The 15,284-nt window shown below is 33.2% G+C and overlaps 1 protein-coding gene across 4 annotated transcripts in view; it reads right to left on the bottom strand.

The window, feature by feature from the left end:
* Window positions 1-15,284, bottom strand: part of LOC133197362 (uncharacterized) — a 34,335-nt gene that overhangs the window by 15,765 nt on the left and 3,286 nt on the right. Inside the window, exons 1-2 of one of the 4 annotated variants that reach the window (XM_061333354.1) lie at window positions 14,845-14,923; window positions 4,581-4,718 (exon numbers count right to left, since the gene is read on the bottom strand). In XM_061333354.1, the coding sequence (XP_061189338.1) occupies window positions 4,581-4,675 (95 nt within the window). In that variant the 5' untranslated portion in view covers window positions 4,676-4,718; window positions 14,845-14,923. Of the gene's footprint in view, window positions 1-4,580; window positions 4,719-9,627; window positions 10,001-14,844; window positions 14,924-15,284 lie in introns of those variants that run through there. The other 3 variants (XM_061333352.1, XM_061333355.1, XM_061333356.1) reach the window with 3 other exon arrangements.

Genomic DNA, 15,284 nt, shown 5'->3' with positions numbered 1-15,284 from the left:
CTTTTACCTAAACTTTCCTGTATATGGTAGATGACCTATGTGACTGACATCCTTCATAAAACCTTAAGGTAGCATCACTATTCTACATGTCTGCATTCCTACCCTTCTGGCATGCTTGGAATAGTTGTACATTGTAATTTTGAACTTCAAACAGTTAATATAATTTAACATTACTTCAAATCAATATTCATAATTTTAAGGACAGGTGCTACAAACAAACTAGAGTGTTCAATGGAACACCTGGTGTCGCCTGCTTTGTAGCTTCATTAAAGATGTAAATAAATCTAAGAGTGGTCAGCTATATTTATTTTCTACTAGCATTAGAGTTCATGCATTTGTCTGCAAAGAAAAAAAAAACATCCACAGATAGTATAGGACTGCGACAGAAATTGAGAATCAAAGAAAACTATGGTCCTCCAACCCTCAAAGGAATAATGAAATTGAAATTATTAGAAATAATTATTTATCATTTATCAGTTTCAACGTACAGTGTCATGAGCTCATAAACAATGTATAAATGCTAATTATCAAAACCCTGCCTCTCTAACTTCAAAAGACATAAATTAAAACCTCTAGAGTATTTTTTTTGCAAAGTATGTCAAAAGTCAAGGTCAAGTGGACTGTTACAGTAATACTTGTATTTTTCATAATGTTTTATGACAAACAGTACACACGCTAAATAGCATAGACTTACCTCTAAGATGTAATTAATATGCAGTACGAAATATGAACTACATGTATTTTGAAAAAGTTGGTTAAAGGTCAATTTCTAGAATCACAAGGTCAGTAACCATGGTATTTCACAAAAGTCATAGTGCCAAGTGGGTATGTGCAAAATATCATATACCTCTTACAGTTTTCGAGATATAAGATGTTACAGACAGACAAACAGATGCCGAGTAAAGTGATCCGTAAGTGTGTTGCTCTGCTCTGCAGGTGACACAAAAACTAGATGCATCGATCAGTATCTATACTTGGATTTATTTTAGTTGTAAATGATGCATATATCCAATCTCTACATTATCAAGAAATTGTAGAATCTATGACGTTCAATTTTCTTCCCATTTATATCAAACTTATATATCTTATTTTTTTTTTTATCACTTTAAAGGACATTATTGAGAAACTTTGAATGAAAAATTGAACTTTATATGACTAAACTTAATCAGTTTCTAATATAAACTTAGATTTAGTTATTTTCATGAATTCTGAAAAAAGCGTGCATAATATCTGTCCTTAGAAATATTTCTGTTACCAAATGTGGCAATCAATAATCCTTTTAAACATTCAACAGCTGTCTTTCTCTTTCACCAATACAAAACTAAATGCAATAAATTTTTCTACAATTTTTTTTCTGTGACAACATTTATCAAGAAAGATAATCGTTTCTGGAGTCTATAAAAGACTCCATACAGATACATTTTTGGCAACAATCATGAGAACATCTGGGCTAATCTAGATAATTTTCCCCTAACCTTCCTATCGAAATATCAGCATCCTCTGTTGTGATAAAAATATATATCCTTCTGATGGTCCACACACAATGTTACACAAACCTGTGTTGTTGATATCACACCCAAGTCATATCAAGATGTACCAAGACATTTATACAAACACGACTTTTTTTTCCATTCAGTTCTTTCTGCCCCTTAAAACCAGGTTGAAAAATCCCAGATGTTCCAAGGAATAAAAAGATAGAAAGCCAAGGTTGAAGCCCCTACATTGTAAACATTTCTAAAAATTTCTCTTATTGGAAGGAATAGTAAGTGTTCCTGACAAGTTGATGGAAGAACACATCACTCTCATGCCGCATTGCTTATCAATAGTCATGTTTGGAATACAATCCAAGGCGACTTAAATTCCCTGCCTGTCACTCATTTGAAATATTTCCCTGAATTCCATGAATGAAATCTGAAGTTAATGTTGCTTTAATCCATGAAGAATGAGGCCTCATGCATCAGAAGTAGCTGTTCTGGCATGGAAAACTGCCTAGCATTTCTCTCTCTCACTCTCTCTCTCTCTCTTGCAGAGATCTCTCACCCCCCAAACTAACTCATGTGCCTTCAGTAAAGGCTGGTGTGTGGCAAGATTATCTTTTACTATGATTTCAAAAATTTTTGTGGGGTTTTAATTTTCATTGTTTGGTTGGTATGAAGAGACCCTGGAATTCATGTCCTCCATAAAATGTGAAAATTTCAGGCTACATTATGATGTTAAACTTTCTTCTTCAACAACCACAAACCAATATTTTTTTCTCAAATCTTGAGAATTTGATCCAAAGAAAATATGTGATTTAATGGTATTTTATTTAAAAACCTTTCTAATATGCATCTAATCACTGACTTGCCTGTGAAAAATTATTTTAACCTCAATGATCTTTCCTAAATAAATATAACTTATTTAAATACAAGCCAATCAAAATTGTAAAAATTATTTAAATCTCATTGGTCTTTCCTAAATAAATATACCTAATTTACATACGAGCCAATCAAAATCGTAATATGCATAAATACAATAACATATTTTCATATATATTTCTGCAAATCAAAAAAAAAAAAAAAAAAAAAGAAAAAAGAAGCAGTTAATACATGCAGCATTTGTCAGCTAGGCATGCAGCAAGCAACTTAATGAAAGATTTATAAGACCAAAAAACTCAATAGTCAGTAATGGTCACATGTATATCATGCAGCAACTCTTGAGAGGTCTTTTTTCTGTCTTACATACTCCTTTGTATATTGAAGATTTATATTTAAAAAAAAAAAAAAGAAAAGGAAAAGAAGAAAAAATGACAGTCAGAGAGGGCCCTGCTAAGGGCTTTCAAAGGAAAAGACAACTGTACTTAGTACATAATGAAGGTGACATAGAACAATCAATCATTTGAGTGTGAGAATCATACATGAACAGACATACATACTAACAGAGAGACAAAACCATATACAAGGTCATAGAGAGAAAGATGAGCACATCCTTTTTCTATATCTTAGTTATTTTTGTTGAATTATTTAGTTATATTAAGGTATGGTCCTTCATCTGAAGAGGCAATCAATTTTTGTTGAAATTGACCAACAATCTTGAAAATAATAAATACATTATTAAACTGACCTAAAACCTTGGGTAGTGCAGAAAGTTGCAAATTAAACTCAAATATATTTTGCTTACATTATTGGTTCAATGTTCATGACATGTTCAATATATGTTGCCTCAGAATTCATAATTTAAATATTCTCAGGTTCTAAGCTCTTAATTGGATTAATTTAAAGAGATTACTCTATCTCAATCCAGTTTATCTACTCTGCTTGAATATGCAGCTGTAGTGAGCTGCTTTTTTTTTTTTTTTACACAATCAGTAGTTCAGTACGCTTGATGTGCCCATCCAATCATTTTAATATAGGGTAAATAAATACATGTACCGGTAATGCCATTCATCGATAACAACCAATAAAGAGTAGAATCAATTCCACTATGGCTATCAGCTATAAGTGTCATAATCCTCCAAGTTATTTCCAGCACTAGAAAGTCCAAAAATTAAGCTAAATCAATATTTTGGACATTTCTGTGTGAGAATTTCTGTATGGGAAAGGCATACATGACATTGCTATACCATATAAATAATTGGGATGAAGCTCTAAAGACCAGAGTTCAAATCACTATAAACTGTATCCTTTCTCACCCACCATGTTTCTGAGGAATAGATTTTTTTTTAACACAAGACAAAAAAATAATAAAATCCTTGAATGAACATGGGAGTAGATTCTTGCTGCCATATACTAAAGTTCTGGTCTTTAAAACATGTACAAAAAGAGAGGTGAATGTTGTAGACCTGAGAATTCTAGTGATTTATGGTATTGTAGACCTGGGATTATAATGTTGTAGACCTGGGATTATAATGTTGTAGACCTGGGATTATAATGTTGTAGACCTGGGATTTATAGTGTTGGAGATCTGGGATTTATAGTGTTGGAGATCTGGGATTTATAGTGTTGGAGACCTGGAATCTATAACAAACTATGCAATAAAGTAGAAAACAAGTTGATAAAAAATATATTTAAAAAAAATCACTATATTACCTAGAGGATTTCCTCCTTTACCTAGTAATATAACTGTTCAGGATAACTCGTAATCTGACTGAAACTGCATGATTCTATCATTCACTCTATGTTTCCTTTTACCTATCACTATCAGTTTCATAAAAAAAATCCTAAAAAATCTATTTCTGCATTACATCTAGGAATCAAAAATATACAAGAGAGAGAGTTATTTATAGGTTTTATGTAAGAAGTTAATATAGTTCTCTGTATGGGTACAGTGTGTTTCTGATATCATAACAGCTGAAATTATTAGTCTCAATATGGAGTTGACTACTTCCTGCACATTTGTGTTTTCTGATGCAATAATAAAATTGTTAACTACCACAGTTCATGCTTGTGCCAGCTACTACAAGATGAGAAGAAAATAGAGAGTATTCAGAGAAAAGCATTCACATGACCATAATCAATGGGCAAAAGGAAAGACTATAGAGTGTGCATGTACTTCTCCTCGCAGGCATCAGGAGATTTTGGGACTAAGACACGCAGGTGTACCTGAGATCGATCAGCGTCATTCGGCGGGGACGTAAACATGGCCGCTTGCGCGGAATCTGTGGTGTGCTGTATATGTTCTGAACCTCAAAGGCCATGACAACTTATAAAAGTTGACATCCTACTGTGATCAAATCTCGTCTGTGGACATAAAGGTGAAAACACAAAACATATATAAAACGAAGCAAATAAAGTTAAATCACACATAACATACAGCTGTGAAAAGTAAAAATATTCAAATAAGCAAGTTTACAGATAAGCATTGAAAATTTAAAAGCAAAGACAATCAAATGAACAAAAATTTGGCACGAAATGTTACAATGATCTAGAAATTAATTTACAATTATTGTGGTATAAATTCCTTGCACAAAATTGTGGTTTGTTTAAGATTTTGAGGTAAGAAAGAAGGAACTCCATATTTCCTTCCTCTTTTAAGAATTCAAGCATAAAGGATTTCCTCTTCAAATTACAGGCTCTCACAAGTAAATCTAACTGCTAGTAAATTGTTTCCAGAGGGCAACTTAGCCAGCAAAGCATTCCTCCTTCTTTTACGCTTGATTTAGTTTGTCCAATTCCATTACAAACAGCTTAGCATCAGCTCCAGTTTTGTAGGCAGATTCCCTAACAATCAGCATAAAAAAACTGCAGAACTTCAAAGTGATCAAAGTTCACCTTTAAGGGAGCCTCCTTGATTGTAAAGAAGTGCTTGAAAGTGATTAGATAATTTTGATGATAAAAATTTCATTTCAGGTGCTTACAGAATCACTTTCCAATTGTTACAACATATCTAGATAACCCTTTAACATGAAATTACTTTACAGTATGCAACTTCTCTGATGAAAACTTACCATGAGCCGTTAACACCATTTTTAAAAAAAAAAATCCTACTAATATTTCCTTGTTACAAAAAAATCAGTCCTTCCATTCAATATGATATTTAGAATAAATGTGATAACTGAATTTAATAACAAAATCCTTAGTCTAAGAGTTATTTTAGAATAGTTGCAAACCAGGAAAACCTCTTTATCCTGTGCCCAATATCCATCACTCATTTATTTCCCTCATCAACACCTAAAGTGTGTCATATGATGTTATTTGTTTACATGTAGCTCTAATAGAGGAGGGTAATTTAGTTACTGGTGCAATCTCAAATGTTAGTCACCAATCAAATGTACTGTTCACCAACAGATTCTGGGGTCAATGAGAGCAGTGGGTCTTTGATTAGGTAGTGATGCTGGAGGCTGTACTGAGTATGTGTACTCTTAGTGCAAGTGGTACAGTCAAGTTTTTCTATGCCATTAGACCAACACATATTTTGCTCAGTGATACTACAGAAAAATTATGTATACTTCCATTAAAATTGATACATGTCTGATTAAAATGTCATAAAAAATATAAAGTCATAAGAAATTGTATCCAATATTGCCATATCCTTAAACCATCATTTCTAAAAAAAAAAAAAAAAATAAATCTTTCATTACAATTGTCTCTTCAATATATTCAAAGACAGTACATATAAAAAAAAAATAAGTTAAGAACAAAAGAAATATCAATCTACCAGTAACCAAAATCAAAAGTTTAAAACAAAGCTTATCATATATATATTTATATATCTCTATAAAATCAAAACACCCTGATGACTAAGGCATTGTTAATCAATATCACACATGGTGCAATACTAGAAACATTCCTCCCCCTTCCCTCTGCTATCACAGGTGTAAAGCCAGCATGTGAGATGCATGTCAGTCATGCACACAGTAAACAATCAGCATCCTTTCTCAGGTGCTAATCTGGCACCCTAAGCCTCCCTAGCCATGCTTGGATTAGCCAGATTACATACACAACTGAGTGCTGAAAGCCCCTGAGCCAATCTTTTTTTGTGCCATGTTTCCTGTAACCTGGTTGCCCTGCTGCTACTTTTTGGATACTTAGCTCTGTATGAAGTTCACGACCTTTCCATGCCCCTTTATTCCATTTGAAGATCAGCTTGGTCTTTTCTAAGTGATATCACATGAGAACACTCAAAAAAATTTCCATAGATACTTAAAATTAGTACTAAGATCATGAAAATTTGCATAATTTTAGACTTTGTTGGAGGCTTGTTAATAAAACTTCTAGCTCTGATTCAGTATATTTTTGCACAAGTTTGATATGTAATCTTTCTTTTGATCTCCAAGTTGATTTGTCTTAGCTTCAAAGCTAGCTGTCAATGCATATTAACATTCTCTGTGACATGTGTTATACAATGACAAACTTATTTCCCTTCCTGTGGGCCTCTCTGTTCAAATGTCTGCTGTTTCTGAGTTCACACTTAATGTCAACATCTTACCATGTATAATGCTGCCAAAATCTCCATTGTACTCCAGAAAATGATTGATAGCAGCAGTTAAACAGTTACGAATCTGTGTCTTGTTTACAAATAAAAGATGATGAAAATTAATGCAATGCAGGGCAGACGTGTGCCACTCTTAAGAATCTTTATTATAACCAAGCTGTCTTTCAACTTGTTATGCCAGACCATTTTGTTTAAAAGTTGAGGTTATATACTTTTTGGCAGGATCTCCTTCTTTATTACTTGTTTATATTACAGTGACAGATATTTCCTATAGAACTCTCTCTCTCTCCTAACTGTGTTTTGTAAAAATCATTTAACAATTGCAAAAGTTCCATAGCACCTATTAACTGCTCCATATTACAACTCTGAAAAATTGCAGCTTCATATTTTTCTTACAGATATTTCCTACAGAACTCTCCCGTCTCTCTCCTAACTGTGATTAATCTACCTTCTGAATCCATTAATTGGTACAGCATACAAAAAATATGAAAAACTGCCAAAAGTGTAAAAATCATCGAACAATTGCAACAGTTCCATAGCACCCATTAACTGCTCTTATTACAACTCTGAAAAATTGCAGCTACATATTTTTTTTCCATCTTACTGAGTGCATAATTAATACAGAATGAAAACTAATTTCCCATAGCAGAAAACAAGAGAAAAAGGTGTATCGTTTTTGATGCAATATCTATGTGGGTGTTCAAGTCTGCCCTGAAATGTGCTGTACCCATCAAAGGGACCCCAGCAACAAAGACTGAAGACAAGGAATTTCACAGTTAATACCAGACACACAGAATCAGATATGGTCTCAATCAATGAACAATAGCTGTGTAACACATAGACATGGAGCCCCCTGAAGCTGCCTTGGTAAACATTCACCATGTGTATTCAGTATGCAGCAAAAGTGTAACAGTTAATCCAACTCCTATCTTTATCCTCAGGATAAAAAAAAAATAAACAAAACAATGTGTCATCAAACTTATGGTAGTGTGCTATTATTATCTTAATATGTTCCATAATGCACCCATCTCAGACAGTAGCTAATTAATTGACAGACATTGTGGAACAACCTACATATTGTATGTGTCAATACACATCCAGACTTGTTAGATTGACAGCTAGGCCACATCATAGGTCTGAGTTTCCATGTCTAAAGAGAGCTCCACAATTACATACTAATTAAGTGTCAATGTAGAAACACAAACCATATAAAGATTCATCAAAATAGAGACAATTTTCTCCACTTATAAGCAATTTTGTGCTTAAGAAGAAGAGCTTAATATATGCATTTGATTGTAACTTCATTATCTTGTCTTTCTTGAAACAATTCATGACAAAGACTCTGCATTCAGTGTGTAATGTGAAGATAACAAACAGCTATCATTCTTAAAAGTCCCTCTAAACAATACAAGTTATAAGCAAAGCCAACATTGACCTCTGAAAACTGAGGTGGGATCAGGTGCCATGCAGGAGTAAGCATCCCCTGTTGACAGGTAATGCCAGCTGTGTGCTCCTTAAAATATTGTGTAAACAGAAAAAATCTATGGACAATTCAAGTAAAAATAATGGCTTAACAATATGTATGAAAAATGTCAGTCAACATTGGACTTAACCACAGATTGCATTTGCAAACAATGTCATCACAAAAAATTTGCCAAATGTTAATTTTAAATGAGATTATTAATATCCTTGTATCATCAACTTATTTGTCAATAGCCTGTCTCATTTTAGAAATCGTTTGTACGCAGAACATGATCTTGCATATTGAATCAACTTGGAGACATAAGCTCTGTATGCAGGTGAAAATGGTATACTGCTAGATACATAAGGGAAGTTGATGATAGAAAAGTTGAAGTCATCACATTTATCTTAGTTTAGTTGTCAGTTAGACAGCAATTTCTTTATCTAGTAAAACATCCAAATATGAGATGTGTCAGACTCTGTGGTTTAATTTTTTTTTTTAGTTCAATGGGATATACTGAATCAACATAGGAATGAAACTGAAAATGTTTATGGATAAAACGTTGATATATCTAAATGCCACAGCAAGAGACTTCATCTTTTTATGTAAAAGTATCCAAACTTTCCTTAGAATGTGAGCACATACAGTACCTTAATCTAGACTAATTAACACATTATTCACACCCAAAACCTCTATATGCACCCAAAACTTGCACTCTGTATCCACATTCTTAACTTTATCATTTCATTAATATCTAAATATTTTGATGAAACTGCACTGAAATGATCCTTATCAAAGCTCTAATTCATCAGCTGACACAGCTGAAAACTCCAATTTTTTTACACCTGAGTTTTCTTTAATACCACTGATAGTTATCAAGAAGCAATACACATACACACCTGCCATGTGGAAACACATACTTGGCGTCCTGTAGCTCCCATGTCATTTCTGACTAGGGTATAAGTTTAATGCATTGACGCTGCAATCAAGATCATTCATCATCACATGAAAGAAATCCTCATAAATTCAATAACATAATCCCAAAACAATGTCAGCCTTGTGGTTTCTCTGTCAGAAACTTAACACCCTTAATTATGACACACACCCAGCACTTGATCACAGATACATCATTTCTTTATACTGATCCCCCCAAAAGTCCTTCATGAAGATCTACACAAAAAAAGGTGTTTTTCTTGAAAAAAAAACTGTGTTTGACCTTCCACAGTGATCATCCCAATGAAAACAACACTTACTTCTGCACAGGCATAGCTTCTCATTAGAGACAATTACTCCAACTGCTGTGAATTCTGACTGGTTGCAACACGAATGCAAAGTCATTCTTTGAGGCAAAAAGTCTGGCTATAGCAAGCTCAGCAGTGTTAACTGTTGGACATTGCCCCATGTTTCGAACTTGCACACATGTTGTAATTGTGGAATTGTTTGGATGAAGAGCACAGGAAACCATTAAATATCACAAACACTCATTTTTCTGTGTATCATAAAAGTCTGACTGATTGGTTGAGGCCCTCACTAGGGGAAACACCTTGTGAAACATAGATTTGTGGCTTAAAATTTGCATCAGCTGTTCAACTGATTTGTGTCAAACATTCAACTCACTCATGAAAATACTGCTGAACACAACTTGTGCTCTTTTTAAATTGAGATGAAATTTTCTTTCCTTTTCAATGACAGTCAAAAATGCAATTAAACAGATAACATCAGAATCAAACAAGAAGTGTACAAGATGGGTTAATTACAATGAATTTCAAAATCCTGTGTTCCTTTGCCAAATTGCTACTTTTTTAGCTTTTAAACTGCATGTTCTCATGTATAACAAACATAGTCCACAAAGAAGATAAAACAAAGGCCAACCTGTCAATAATTCACCTTTTTGCCAATTTTGGCAGGTGTGCAGGCACTTACCTGTGGACACTGTTTTGGACAGGTGTATCATTTTTGTCTGATTTGCACCACAACAAAACCAAGAGCTGGTCCAGTACCATAGCAGCACACATCCTCTGTCAACGGTCAATCAGCATGCCATTCTAAATACAGGCCAAGATGAAAGAGCACCTAGAACTTCACTACACAGAAAATACATTGTCTTTCACTATCACATTAAAATTCAGCAGTGCTCCAATATTCTTCTTTAAATTTCCAAAATACAATCCATTTTGCAGGTATATTTCAACTATTTCTTCCTATGAGTACATGTACCATGACCACAACTTCTTACTAAAGAAGCAACAAGAATTAACATATGGAATGTTTAATTCCATTTCAAATGGCAACAAAATGTTTTCCATTTTTCCCCCTTTTCCTCTCTAAGGACAAATGTGGAACATTACAATGAAACAAGGCTAGTGATTGACACAAAGGAATGTCTTAATGAAAATCTGTCAATAAGATCTGAGTCACTTTATGTAGTGTCTGGTTACTCAGCCTGTAGTCAAATCCAAATCCGAAAAAGAAGTTCAGGTTCTCCAACAAAATCAATACACACTGCCCTTCTTGTTGCTCGACCAGAAAAAGACAAGACATGTAATAAGTGCCAAATGAATCTGTCAGCAATTGTCCCCAGGATTCTTGAATGAGTCGACATGAAGTATGACAAGGCACTACCAGTGTCCCCATGAATTCCTGTAACCACTGTTTTCCCTATTCACACAGGGCTCTATGGCATGTGAAAATTCAGGTAGTTTTTACATCTTGAAGACACAAACTGAGTTTCTTATTCATTGTGCTGGGAGATTAATTGAATATAAATGACACAGGTACAGACAAATCTTGTTATAATATACCTTCTGTGCTAAATCAATCTGAAATTGTTCCATTGGCATTAACTTACAACCAGCAACAATGTAAGACCATGAATAATTAATGCACCAAATATCCTAACGAGTCAAGATGTTAACTTCATAGTCAAACCTTCCAATACCTCCTACATCAAAACATGCCACTAATAGAATGCATGTGCATTAAGTTGACAATCCTTTTTTCTCCACTTTTTGATCAGATGACTCACTGATCAATAACAAAATTACAACAGGACTCAGTTTCAGCCTGGTCTATAATCACTGTATTTTCAAAATTTATCCACAGGATTTTCTGGACAATTTAGATTGATTTATACAAGATGCAGATATTGAGAGTATAAAATAACTAGATTGTGCTGATAACAGTCACAAATGAAGCAAATAATATTGATTTAAAAATCTATGCTTTTCAAACGTTTTCCAATATTATAAATATTAATACAGTCTGTAGGAATTTTTTTTCAGTTCATATGTCATGAAAATAAATTTAACATAACTTAATTAAATACATTTTATGGATGCAAAGTTTGATTGCTAATTCATAAGTACCCAATAAATAATTATTTATACACATTATAAGTACCATAGTATCAATGGTTTACATATATATAAAGTATCATACTAATAATAATAATTGATTTATAGAGAGACTATCATGTATCAAACCTTATGGCATCTATTATACATATGACTTTAAAAAAAAAAACAAATCAATTTTCTGTCAAAAGATGAAAAGATCCAGGAGAGTTTCTGAATTACACATGTATCAGCCAAACCATTAGATAGGGGAAACAACTCCATCCAGAAATCACGTTGCTTGAGGTCAGCGACCTCAGTCAAACAAGAAACTCTGCACACATTACGACATAGATTTGATGGCCACATGACATTCATCTTCTTTTATTATCTGTCAAATTATGACAGCCCTAGGGCTCCCTAACCCTTCTTTGATACCAAGTACTAGTTTAATCCTCATCTTCTGATTAGAAAAAATCCAGCCATTTTTTTATCACTCTGTGTTTCAAGTAGCATGGGGTTTCATCCTCCATGAAAATGGGTTCCTTATCTAATCATTCTCTAACAGGGGTATACAATATAAGAATTATATAAGATGGAGGTAATGTATCTGGAGAAAGAATCTAGCCAACTTCTAAAATTTTAGAGAAAAAAGTTACACCCTTAATTTGTAATGAAAATAATTACGTGCTCCTTGGTAGAAGCATTCCGGTGTAAACAAGTTCCTAACCCAACCAGAAGGAAATAAATAAATATTTATACTTAGATTATATGGCACAACTACAAGAGATTTTTATGAAAGTTTCTTTTGATGGGTTTATACACCAATGGGGCTAGCATATCAAACATCTCCTTTAGATTTTGACTTTCAGAAGCACAAAGAAATCTAAAAGTAGGTCATTCAAAAGCTAATGAGTTTCGAATGATTTGGATAAGCTGCTGAGAGCAAGGTCATTAAAAGAACACTAAACATCTACTGACCTGATATACTGGGCATCGCCTTACACTCTTATTCCAAAACCTTTTTGATTTTTAAAATCCCTTAAAAGAAGCCAGCCTAAGGATGTTCAAACCTTTAAAAACATTCATGATCTGTTTCTAAACACAATACTACATCTGCAGAATCTTATCATGATTTTTTTAACCCCCTCCGAGCACTACTTATGAATGGATCAGATTTTAAATGCAGTAAGGCACAGAGAGGGAGAGGAAATGAACCTGTTATATGCACTGATTTTGCTGATTTATACTAATTAAGAGAGAAAAATTATACTGGGATCCAAATTTAAAAAAAAAAAAAAAACATCCTTATTTTTTAATGTGGTATAATTTTTTATTTAAGTGTAAACATGGAGTTCAACTTGCCTAAAAAAAAATACTGAACATTTTATGTATAGTTCACTGTTTCAATAATGACCTTTTTTATTCAAGACAAAATTGTAGAATTGTTGATGATGATTTGTTCCTCTAGTATTAAATAACTGTAAACATACTAAATTTAGTGGTACATGTAATCATCTGTAGACACACTTATTTTATTGGTACATGTAATCATGTGTAGACATACTTATTTTAGTGGTACATGTAATCATCTGTAGACACACTTATTTTATTGGTACATGTAATCATCTGTAGACATACTTATTTTAGTGGTACATGTAATCACCTGTAGACATTCTAATTTTAGTGGTACATGTAATCACCTGTAGACATACTTATTTTAGTGGTACATGTAATCATCTGTAGACATACTTATTTTAGTGGTACATGTAATCATCTGTAAACATACTTATTTTAGTGGTACATGTAATCACCTGTAGACATTCTAATTTTAGTGGTACATGTAATCACCTGTAGGCATACTTATTTTAGTGGTACATGTAATCATCTGTAGACATACTTATTTTAGTGGTACATGTAATCATCTGTAGACATACCGGTACTTATTTTAGTGATACATGTAATCATCTGTAGAAATAATTATGTTAGTGATACATGTAATCATATTTTAGTGCCATTCGCATATGTTTTAATATGTTTAAAGTACAAACTGTAAGAATCTGGTACACAGTTTATGCCTATGGCACAATGATGTCTGCGCTAAATCATATGCATTTATTTTTCCCCCAAAATTTAGTCATCCATTCAGCATGTACAAGTAAGTGCCTAACCACTAGACTACCGTGACCTATTTGTCTTCAGTGAATGCACCTAAATACATTCTTAATTTTAAAAGATCACTTGTAGACATATGTGTTAACTAATCTTAATGACATTGAATCAAAATAATTAATAAGTGATATTAAGTAATACAGGGGTCCTGGCTTCAATTCTCAGTCCAGTCATATTTTTTCTTTATTCATTCATCCTTTCCTACAAAGCTATCTTTAAGGTATCAGGTGTGCAAACAATGATGATCAATTTTAATTGACCACCATCTTAAATTATGTTCATGGTATACCTCTTATAATTCAATCCCTCATGGCATAGGTATCATCATATTTTATGGGGAGAAGATTCATACATCCAACTACAATAGCCAGCCTCTAAGAACAGACCTATCAATTTCAGTTTAGAACTGAAGAACATATAAATCCTACATCTGTAAAGGGCTTGTGTGTTTTTCCTTTTGAATTAGTCAATTTTACTGATACATGAAAAGCTCTCCTTCTTTTTACCTGTTAACAACCACTTACACATCTTCTGCCTTTTGAAATGTGATCTTGTGTCTATATATTCATTTGTTTCATAACCATTTTTTAATTACTTTGAACAGTTCTGTTGTATTTTCATCCAATTTCAGTGCAACAAAGATCGAATAAAAGAAAAGAAATTTACATTGTTTTTTTTCTCCACTGTCCTAAATCTTTTTTCCACCCTTGGCCTGATTAATATAAATGCAAACCTCGTCTACGTTCAACTTCATTCAGTAAAAAAGATATATACATGCAAAGAATTGTCTAAAAAATGATTTTTTTTCTAGACCACATCAAATACAAATCAAAACTACCAGTACTCACTCACTTTAAACTACCAATAAAAAAAGATCAACACATCAATTTTGATCCTAATACAACAATAGTGATTGCTGTGACACAATGCCAAATTCCAACAGCAGAAATCATTCTGATACCCTACCTTGTGCATGCTGCCATATCATCTATATCTTCAACAGGACTCCATCACAACTTTTCACATCCTTCCTGCATGCCCTCTAAAAAAATAATCAAAACAAATTCAGGAAATTAATTTAATACAATCTAACAAATTTTAAAACACTTATACATCATACATAAGCTAAAAAATTAGCAAAACATTTGAATGAAAAATGTAGGAATTTTTTGAAACTCTAATGCAACTTGGGTTGACTTGTAAATATCTGATCATAACAAACTACAAGAGGCCCATGGGCCACATCGCTCACCATAGCACTTTGGCTAGGGAAAAAGCAGATATCGGTTATTATTGAAGATGGAAAATAAAAGTGGTCTGGGGAAGGGAGGGGGTCATGATTTGAACAAACTTGAATCTAATGATTTACCTGAGGATGCTTCAATAAATATGACCAATCAAAGCTT

This window comes from Saccostrea echinata, unplaced genomic scaffold, assembly GCF_033153115.1.
Source record: "Saccostrea echinata isolate AGI-Se365-2 ecotype Australia unplaced genomic scaffold, CSIRO_AGI_Sech_v1 ptg000030l, whole genome shotgun sequence".
NCBI classification, from domain to species: Eukaryota; Metazoa; Mollusca; class Bivalvia; order Ostreida; family Ostreidae; genus Saccostrea; species Saccostrea echinata.
This window is presented reverse-complemented; position numbering and strand designations above follow the sequence as displayed.